We start from the raw sequence: 11,115 nt of genomic DNA, 5'->3' as shown, positions 1-11,115 counted from the left end.
TCTGTAGCATCGCTTGGAGAACTGATTGACAGGTTGGTCACACTCGTCAAACATAGTGTTTGACAAGTGTGACCAACTTTTTACTATTGAGGCCACCTATGCGGCATCAATAGTAAAAGATAGAATGTAAAAAAAAAATAAAAAAAATAGTGTTATTCTTACCTTCCGACGTCCCGCGCAGGCGTTCCCAGTAATCCTTTGCGAAAATGCCCGCGATGACGTCAGTTCTCGCGGGATCGCGACGTCTCGCGGTAATTCGCGATGACGTCGCGCGAATGACCGCGAGACTTCGCGATCCCGCGAGAACGGACGCCATCGCGGGCATTTTCGCAAAGGACTACTGGGAACGAGACCGTGAAAAGAAGCAGGAAGACTGCGCGGGACGTCGGAAGGTAAGAATAACAATATTTTTTATTTTTAAATTCTATTTTTTGCAGGGATATGGTACCCAAAGCCCGGAGGACAGTCTCCTCTCCTCCGGACCGTGGGTACCATCCGCAAATGTTCTGCTTACTTTCCGCATGGTGGGCACAGCCACATGCGGGAAGTAAGCGGAACAATGCATTCCTATGGGTGCGGGATCGCCGCGATTCCGCAAATTAATGAGCATGCTGCGGTTTTTACCGCGAAGCGATTCCGCCGCGGTAAAAAACGCAGCATTAGTACAGCATTGCGGAATCCCATAGGAATGCATGGGATGCTTATTTTTCGCGGCAAAATCGCGCGGTTAAAACCGCCGCGGAAACGCAAAAAAAACGCCACGTGTGAACTCAGCCTTCCAGTCTATACATAGAGTCATTCACCCTAACTTGGCGGGAAAAAATGACCACTATTCGATCTTGAGGAGGAAGAATCCTTGAGGTAGAAGAGGGAACATCGTGAGAAATAGTCATCCACCTTATTTACGAAGACAATATTACTAAACCCCCAAGAGTGCCTATAATTACACGGAGGAGCTTATACAATCAGGTACACATAGCACATTCTGCAGTATATGAAACTTCACTTTATCCCTCTGATATAGTCGCACACACGAGGCTTCCTCTTTCTGCCGCTGATCTGTCATTGGCACAGGAAGAAGAGAGTAAGGCTGTGTACCCACGTAAGCGGTTTTTTTGCGTTTTTACCGGCAAAAACACTTAAACGATTACAAGAAGCATCCCATTCATTTTAATGAATTCCGCACTTTTTGTGCATATTGATGCATTTTTTTTGTGGTAAAAAATGCAGCATGCTCATTAATTTTGCGGAAAAATCCGCATTTCTAACTATTTTCTATGAGGCTGGGGACGCTCCGGAAAAGAACGCATAAAAAACGAGCAAAAATCGCGCGTTTCCTGGGAAGGAGTCCGGTTTTCAGTCAGGAATTTTCTGCATATGTGGGTACATAGCCTAAATGTTCTGTTTGTTGACAGCTGAATTTTCTATGGGGTAATCCAGGGCCAGACATCTCAATGATGCAAAGAGTACAGCCACACAGGGGCCCAAGAGGAAATGGGGAGACTTGCAAAACAGGTGGAATTGTGCAATATAATGAGCTATTGGACTACAAAAGGCCCGTATATTGTTCTTGCACAGGGGCCCTCTTCTGTCTGTTTCCGCTCCTGGAATAACCAGTGTCTGATCCTTTAACAACCCAGTACTCTGCTCTCTGGGGTGTAATTTAGCTCTTAGGACTCTATAATATAAAGTCGGGCTCTCTCCATTTGAAGGTTGGCTCTGGAGTTGAACTTGCCATTTGGTGAATATAAAAATGTTCTTCTAGTTAAAGTTAGTGGTATCCTGTCCTTTTATAGGAAAAATTAATAGTTTACAAGAGAGACATTTATTAAAACATACAGTAAATCTATAAAAATAATCTTTTTGATAATTGTCTGATTTGTTGCCAGCAGATACCGCAAGAAGAACACGTAGACAGAGAATATCAGAGAAGATGGAAATGAATGTGACAAACGTGATCTTCATACATGAAAATACCATCAAGAGCGAGACTTATTTCTGCCTCAGCAGTCCCCCTCACCCACAAGCCCAGTCACACACCCTGCGACTGCAATTGTTACGCCCCTGGTAATATTTTAATATCAAATATTAATTTTATTAATAAAAGCCAGATTATAATTTATTGCGCCATGTATTCTTTCTACATTTCTATATCGGGCTTCATGTATTCCATGGGTAACAGATACATGACTGTAGGGCCTCAAGAGAAGATCACCCAATTTGGTGTCTCTCACTCCTTCACAGTTTTATTTTAGCACCATTTAAAAAAAAAAAAATTAATTAAAAATTCGTTAAAAATATTTTTTTTCTTTTTGTATTCAGGGTCTGAGTTAGTGTACTACTGCTAATGTCCATGTGAAGTGGAAGAAATTCCTGTTCACATGACATTTTCTGATGACGCGTTCCCTTTAATCCCAGTGAACTTGTTAGAAAATAAGTGTAAGAATTAATTCATTGAACCACACACAGATTTATGTTGGAGCTCCACTACATGTAATGGCGACAATCTAAGTACTTTATTCCTAGCACCATAAATAACTCTTCAGGGATCATAAGAAATATGCCTGCTCTTTCCCAGCAATCAGTTTTTCCATGTTTGGCAACATTGTCGACATGGAAGGGATGAATTATAATAAATGCTGAGAGATACAAACCATGGGACACCTCATGTGAGGCGGCTGTAAGATATCTACCCGTCACACTGACAGCAATACCTCATAATATAATGACAGATTACAGCTAAAGATTTTTAGGATTTATTAAAAATAATTCTGTGCTGGATTTCCATAAGATATTGTAACAGGCAGGTGTAGAGACTGCAAGGATTCCACCATCCCAGATTCTTCCTCAGCACTACATGAGATGGAGATCTTCTTGAAAGAAGATTCGGAGTAAATCTTTTGTGCACCAGATTTCGACAAGTTAATGTCTAGATCAGGCATCACCTATTGATCTAGTCCCTTCCCAAAGGCACTTCAGACCCAATGCTCTGCCATACACGTGCCTCATAAGGAAACACAGCCAAATGTAGAACTCCATTGGATATCTGGATGTGGGCCCCAAACAACCGGCACAGATCCCGATTACCCTCATATTGTATCTCGTCCACAAGAAATGCAAGACTGTAACATAGAAGAAAAATGCAATCATGTGAATGTGCCCTTCATTTCAGGAAAATTGTCCTTTTCATCAGAAGCAATTTATTAGATCTTCCCAGTGACTCTTGATGATGAGAACTTCCCTCATGGTGGATACACTGTTCACTTCTCCTCCACGCCGTAGAGATCATGGCGACGTTGCGTGTGAATAGGTATTTGCTGGCGAATCTCTGACAGGTACTGCAAATCTAAAAAAGAGGTTTATTACCATAACAGATAATGAGGCTTGTCAGAAATATATATAGAAATATACATATCAGCTGCACAGCACCAGATAGAGATGTGCAATATCTATTCATATAATTGCCTTGCAATGTTTTCATTTCCTGTTCTGTCCAGATGTCACCGTATCCCAGAATTCCAAGAGGAGCAAGTTCACCGACCGCCATATTGGGACACCCAAGTGATGGATGTCTCAATATGGAAACTGCTGCTGGTACCAACCTATTGCACGGTACCGCCAGCGGAATATCGTCGCACTGCGCCTGCGCGAATTCCGCGCAGGCGCAGTGAATAATTCGGCCGATCCCAGCGGCAGATGTGCGACGTGTCTACAGGCAGAGGAACGAAAGTTCATTTTAAAAATTGTCTGTGTCTGACCGTGTATGGAGCATACCACATCTCCTGGGCAGGGGGAGGAAGCAAAATACAATACTGACACTACAGCATGGGATCACAGAGGATTCATTTTGTGAGGTATCCTCTGCGATCTCCTGTTGTAATGTCAGTATTGTCTTTTGCTTCCTCCCCTGCCCAGGAGCTGTGGTATGCTCCGTACACAGTCAGACACAGGGGTGAGAGAGCTCAAACGGGACAGCACATGAAGGGAGAACACAGCACAGGAAGGAGAGAGACAGCAGACAAGAGGGATAGCGCACGGGGTAGACAGGTTAAAGAAGATAGCACAGACAGAGAAGTCAGGACATGGGGAAAGAGAGAGTAGATAGGTAGGCGAGCACATGGGCGGGGGGGATTCTCAATGCTGCAATGCCTGCCCCCAACGTGACAATACTGCCCTCCCGATGCGATAGCAGTATATACATTGTATAAAGTGTGTATATGTGTATATATATATATATATATATATATATATATATATATATATATATATATATATATATATATATTTTTTTTTTTTTTATTTTTTTTTTAAAACCACACATTTACACACACACACACTTTATTCATATAAAGAAGATTAAAGCTGGTTTTGGACATCTGTGTTTTACGGTCTGAGCTCAGTCTGACATACAGAAAACACTAGTGCACTTTGCGCTTTTTTTTTTGTTCATGTGAAGATTGGGCCAGTGGGGGAAAAATGCTCATCTGTGCTGTCTCTCGGAAAATACGATCATGAAAACTTAGCCTCAGGCTGTTGAGTTTGGGTCAAGAAACCCACAGCCAGTCTGTACTCACAGTGCCAAACATGGATGTTTGAATTCAACCTTAGGGAAAACACATGAAAAAATGCCGTACATGGAGCAACATATGCAAAGAATGCCCGTGACAAAAAAACAAAATACAAACATTTATTTCACGTTTTCCTAATGACTCACAGAACACATTTGGCCACAGTGTTTTTGTCCTAAAGAGAAAAGGTGAAAAAGCTTTAGGAAAAAAGTGCTGTGAAAAGATGCATTTCCAAAAAAAAAATGCACCATTTGGTTTCTAGTGTTACATTTTTTTTAAAGAAACTTTGGGCTTTTATTTTTTTTTTTTTTAAATCGGTGACTTTTTTCAACCAGCAGCAAAGTCTGTGTGTGTCATTTTTGTACACTTTTGACTCTAAGTGAAAAACTCCAAATAAAACAGCTGAAAATCTTTACAAGTGAAATGAAAAACAGAACAAAAAAAATTGTATGTGAAGAATGCCACAGAGAGCCACTAAAAAAAACATTTTATTTACCGATATCTGCAGAAATGACGGCCTCCTCTGCTCCGGCCTTTACAATGACCGCTCCCCTGCAAAACAAAAATCATCATGAGCCCCACAAGTAATCTTTATAATATCCTGAATTGTTTTTCTGCTTCTATATATTATACTGTATTAAAACACTTTATGAATGTAAGGGTGTCGTGTATTTAGGGCTCAGTCTATCAACTAAAATGGAGAGCTGTGTACAGCGTGGCCGCCGCCAACAGTGACCTGCAGAAAGCTGAAATCAATAAATGTGATGAGCACAGACTGACTTCAGTGGGCTGCTCTCCATGCTCTCTCTCTTTCTCTGTGTAAGGTTCTTAATACTTGTATCTTATTATTGTGAAATAATTGTTCCCCCTTAGAAAATAAGAATGATGCATGACATAATTCAAAGAAGTACTTGCCATGGGCTGACCACCGTGCTGTGTCCCCAGGCTACATATGAGGCTTTATCGTCTCGAGCCGGCGACGCTGTGGCTACATAGACTTGATTATCTATAGCCCTAAAAAGACAGAACAAGTCATTCATTAATAGAAAGTCCCACAATTCATCCACTAGGGATACAACTGCATAAAACGGCTCAACTCAACACTTCAGGATCCTATGGTGCCCATACCTTAAGTCTTGGTATCCCAAGATCGGCAGCATTACTGTAGTTTTGCAGTGAAATTAGACTGTAAATTGGGCATAAGATGAGAGAGTATGGTGGTTGGGATAACGGTCCATCGAACTAAGGACCTGAAACAATCATTTTGAATAAAAAAAACTTCTGGAAACTCTGCATATACTTAGCGGTTACAGGGAGGAAATCATGAGCTGCCCCCTACATGTCAGATGTACATATAGGTTTAATAATAATAATAATAATACATTTTATTTTTATAGCGCCGACATATTCCGCAGCACTTTACATTTCAGAGGGGATTTGTACAGACAATAGACATTACAGCATAACAATAATCACATACAGTAGATTATAACAAATACCAAGAAGAGTGAGGGCCCTGCTCGCAAGCTTACAGTCTATGAGGAAAGAGGTAGACACGAAAGGTGGGTGGTAACAGTTGCCCTGATTGTATGGACCAGCCATAATGTTAAGTGTGTAACAGTACAGACACAGAGGGCTAATGGATGCATAAAGCATGTGGGAACATGATGCTGGGTACCTGGTTATGGTAAAACTTTTGCCTCTGCCACACAGGGATAGGTTAGGTTAATGTGTTGAGGCGATAGGCCAGTCTGAATAAATGCGTTTTCAGGACACGCTTAAAATTGTGGGGATTGGGGACTAATCGTATTGACCTGGGAAGTGCATTCCAAAGAATTGGCGCGGCACGTGTAAAGTCTTGGAGACGGGAGTGGGAGGTTCTGACTATTGAGGATACTAACCTCAGGTAATCAGCAGAACGGAGGGCGCGGGTAGGGTGGTATACTGAAACAAGGGAGGAGATGTAGGGTGGTGCTGAGCCATGGAGGGCTTTGTGGGTGAGGGTAATAAGTTTATACTGAATTCTGGAGTGGATGGGTAGCCAGTGTAATGACTGGCACAAGGTAGAGGCATCGGTGTAACGATTGGTGAGGAATATGATCCTGGCTGCAGCATTCAAGACAGATTGGAGAGGGGAGAGTTTGGTAAGAGGGAGACCGATTAGAAGAGAGTTACAATAGTCGAGACGAGAATGAATAAGAGAAACAGTAAGAGTTTTTGCAGAGTCAAAAGTAAGAAAAGGTCGAATTCTAGAAATGTTTTTGAGGTGCAGATGACAAGAGCGAGCCAGTGATCGAATGTGGGGGGCAAAGGAAAGCTCGGAATCAAGTATGACCCCAAGACAGCGGGCATGTTGCTGGGGAGTAATAGTGGAACCACACACAGAAATAGCAATGTCGGGTATAGGTACATTAGTAGCGGGAGGAAACACCAGGAGTTCAGTCTTTGACAGGTTCAGTTTCAGATATAGTGAGGACATGATATTAGACACAGCGTTTAGACAATCGCCAGTGTTTTCTAGAAAGGCTGGCGTGATGTCAGGAGAAGAAGCGTATAATTGGGTGTCATCAGCATAGAGATGGTACTGGAAACCAAATCTGATTGTTTGACCAATAGGGGCAGTGTACAAGGAGAAGAGGAGGGGGCCTAGAACCGATCCTTGAGGAACCCCAACAGTAAGGGGAAGGTGAGAGGAGGAGGAACCGGCAAAAGAAAAAGTAAAGGAGCGGTCGGAGAGATAGGAGGAGAACCAGGAGAGAACGGTGTCCTTGAGGCCAATGGAACGGAGCATAGTGAGGAGGAGCTGATGATCCACAGTGTCGAATGCTGCAGAGAGATCCAAGAGAATTAGCATGGAGTAATGACCATTTGATTTAGCTGTTAGCAGATCATTAGAGACTTTAGTGAGGGCAGTTTCAGTGGAGTGTAAAGAGCGGAAACCGGATTGGAGAGGGTCAAGAACAGAGTTTTCTGAGAGATAGCGGATAAGACGGGAGTGGACCAGGCGTTCCAGGAGTTTAGAGATGAAGGGAAGATTAGAGATAGGTCTATAGTTAGCGGCACAGTTTTGGTCGAGGGATGGTTTTTTAAGTAGTGGATGTATGATGGCATGCTTAAATGAGGAGGGAAAAATACCAGAAGAGAGAGAGAGGTTAAATATTTTAGTTAGGTGAGGGGTGACAGCAGGGGAAAGGGACTGGAGGAGATGTGACGGAAATGGGTCACTGGTGCAAGTAGTTGGGCGAGAAGATGCAAGGAGCCTGCTTACTACTTCTTCTGTGACTGGTTCAAAATCAGAGAGTGAGTTAGATGCAGTGGGGGAGGGAGGACAGTGCATGGTATGAGGGGATTTGGAGATAATTTCCTGTCGGATCTGGTCAATTTTTTCTTTGAAGTAATTGGCCAGATCGTCAGCTCGGAGCTCCGTGGTTGGGGCCTGTACTCTTGAATTGAGTAGAGAATGAAAAGTGTCAAAGAGACGTTTCGGGTTATTGGACAGTGAGGTGATGAGGGTGTTGAAATAGGTTTGTTTGGAGAGGTGAAGGGCAGTGTTGTATGTTCTAAGCATAAACTTAAAATGGATGAAATCTTCGTGTAGATTGGATTTTCTCCACAGACGTTCGGCGCACCTGGAGCACCGCTGCAGGAAACATGTTTGCACCGTGTGCCAGGGTTGTCGCCGTCTGTGTTGTGGTGTTCTATTTATAGGGGGTGCAAATTCATCCAGGGCACTTTGAAGTGTTTCATTGTAATGCTTCAATGCAGAATCAGGACATGAGAGGGAGGAGATAGGGGCCAATGAAGACTGCAAGTTCTTCAGAAGTTTCTGGGTGTTAATGGCCTGTATGTTTCTATAAGTCTGGACAGTGGGGGTGACCTGAGCAGCCTGGCAGTTCTTTATAGAGAATGAAAGAAGATTGTGGTCAGAGAGCGGGAGAGGGGAGTTTGCAAAATCATCCACTGCACAAAGCCGAGAGAAGACCAAGTCAAGGGAGTTTCCGTCTTCATGCGTTGGAGAATTAGTAAGCTGCGAAAGGCCAAATGAGGAGGTTAGAGATAAAAGGTGAGTAGCAGATGGGGAGAGGGGAAGAGCAATGGGGATGTTGAAATCTCCCATGATGAGGGTAGGGATGTCACAGGAGAGAAAATGTGGAAGCCAAGTGGCAAAATGATCCAGGAACTGAAGGGAGGGGCCGGGAGGACGATACACCACCGCCACTTGCATGGAGAAGGGGGTGTAGAGTCTGACGGCATGGACCTCAAAAGAAGGGAAGACAAGTGAGGGTACTTGAGGGATAACCTGAAAGGTACATTTTGGTGATAGGAGCAGACCAACGCCTCCACCAGCTCTATTGTCTGATCTTGGGGTATGAGAGAAGTGTAGCCCCCCGTATGAAAGAGCAGCAGCAGCGGTAGTATCTGACTGCTGGATCCAAGTTTCAGTAAGAGCCAGGAGGTTAAGAGAATTAGAAAGGAAGAAGTCATGGATGAAGGAAAGTTTGTTACACACTGAGCGAGAATTCCAAAGTGCACAATTAAGAGAGACAGATGGCATGCAGGGAATATTAATAAGATTAGAGGGGTTTCTGAGTGTAGCAGTGGGGGGGTTTGACTTTCTATAACATGGGGGACCAGGGTTGGGAGCAATGTCTCCTGCGACTAGGAGAAGGAGGATAGAAAGAGTGAGCAGATGGTTAAGTGATTTGTGAGAGCGTCTCTGGTGTTGAATGGTGGGACTGCCTGGATCTGTGCAATTTAACAATGTGAAAAGAGCGTGAGTGCTATACATAGGAGAGGAAAGAAGCGAGGGGCCAATATGGATGGAGTGTGGAGAGTTAATGCCGGGGCGGTGGATGTGTGTGAATGCAGCGGCCAGGATATAAATTACACAAATGCATATGGTATATATTTGTTGTACTTCAAATGTACAGGGAGTAGATGTATATAAATGTCTTACCTGTCTCCTGCCATGTTATAACTGCCAGAAGTACTTTGATACATGTACTTCGATTACATGTGCATAAATGCCACCCCTGCATAAATGCTCCCCCTAGCTATGTCTGAATATATAGGAGGTTAAGGCTAAGTTTTTTTTTTTTTGTTTTTTTTTTTGGCTCTCTCTTCTCGTTAATCAATCACACTAAATTGAGACACCAGGACCCAATAAAATGTTGTGGTCAAATAAACACATGTCCAGCACTACATGGATCATAAAGCACTTTGAAAAGTTTCTTGACCTCACAACATAAGAGGACAAGCAGAGTAAGTTGAAAAAAACTATATACCAGATATAAGTTTGCAGAGTTGAAAACACATAGATAGCATTCAGGATTAACTGCTTGCTGACACTGAATGGAGACACAGGAGTGGATTCAGAGCAGAGATTGGAAAAGCTGGTTACCAGATATAAGTTTGCAGAGTTGAAAACACATAGATAGCATTCAGGATTAACTGCTTGCTGACATTGAATGGAGACACAGGAGTGGATTCAGACAGGTTTACTATGGGAAATTATAAAAGAAAAAAAAAAAAAGGAGAGCGGCAATTCCGGTGGCTCAATAAAACAAGGATTTTATTTAACAAGCCATGAAAAAAGAAACAGGGTTCAAAAAACTGACGCATTTTTGACGTCCAGGATGCCCTTAGTTGACTACGATTAAGGGCGTCCTGGATGCCAGAAACGCGACAGTTTTTCATTCTTGTGTGTCTTTATCGCATGTTAAATTAAATCCTTGCTTTATTGAGCTTCTGGAAGTGCCCCTCTCCCTCTTTTTTCCTTCTGTTGTTGCTGTGCCACACCAGCTGTTGACATGGCACCCACCGGTTTTGCCTCCCTTGGACTCTTTTCTTACAAGCATGGCAAGCTCCAACCACCCACTTTTTCTCTATGGGAAATTATACTTTGCCTACAGTATAGATCTAACACTAGTCTACATCCATTTCCTTCATACTTACCGAGCTCTTTGTAGTAATTCCCAATGTGCCGGACCAGTCGTCATATTAAATGCCCCCGGGTACACCAACAACTGACACCCTAAACAAAATAATAAGCGGTCAAGCTAGACCTCACAGTCTCACAAAAAAAACGGGTGATATACTTGTATTTAAGTTAGGTGCCCTGAAATTTTAGGAAGAGACCACATTGTGAGGCCAAAACTGTGCTCACCTGCCATGGCCTAATGGATGCACAATCTTCAGTCAAAATCATGTGGCCTCTGGCCAAGGTGGCTGAGCAGAGTTTTGTCCGCATGGTCCGCCGCACCGTGTGCACTCATCGTTAAATGTAATCACAATTAAAAATAAAGTCTTTAAAAAAAAGAAAGAAAAAAGAAGTGACTACTTATGACCAAATCATCCCCTTGTGCCAGTAGGATTATACTACCAGTGCCGTTATAATACGGAGAGCACTTCTGGTAGGAGTCATTTTCTACAGGGTCAACAGGAGAAGATGGAGCTAAACATTACATTCTCCAATGTGACATCCTAATTAAGGTAATCATCTGATCGCCGCAGATCAGTCTTCTCTCACCACATCTAGGCAAATATT

At 43.0% G+C, this 11,115-nt stretch overlaps 1 protein-coding gene across 3 annotated transcripts in view; it reads right to left on the bottom strand.

Annotated features, from left to right (window-relative positions):
* Positions 1–2,740: 2,740 nt before the first annotated feature.
* NIT2 (nitrilase family member 2) overlaps positions 2,741–11,115 on the bottom strand; it is a 38,423-nt gene continuing 30,048 nt past the window's right edge. For 2 of the 3 annotated variants that reach the window (XM_073565214.1, XM_073565215.1), the window contains 4 exons: positions 10,524–10,602; positions 5,484–5,582; positions 5,065–5,120; positions 2,741–3,346 (listed from right to left, as the gene is read on the bottom strand). In XM_073565214.1, the coding sequence (XP_073421315.1) occupies positions 3,261–3,346; positions 5,065–5,120; positions 5,484–5,582; positions 10,524–10,602 (320 nt within the window). In that variant the 3' untranslated portion in view covers positions 2,741–3,260. Of the gene's footprint in view, positions 3,347–5,064; positions 5,121–5,483; positions 5,583–5,680; positions 5,819–10,523; positions 10,603–11,115 lie in introns of those variants that run through there. The other variant, XM_073565221.1, reaches the window with a different exon arrangement.

The sequence above is a fragment of the Dendrobates tinctorius genome, unplaced genomic scaffold (genome assembly GCF_039654945.1).
Source record: "Dendrobates tinctorius isolate UK_male_01 unplaced genomic scaffold, ASM3965494v1 ptg000016l, whole genome shotgun sequence".
NCBI lineage: Eukaryota > Metazoa > Chordata > Amphibia > Anura > Dendrobatidae > Dendrobates > Dendrobates tinctorius.
Note: the sequence above shows the minus strand (reverse complement) of the source record. Positions and strands in the feature narration are given on the sequence as shown.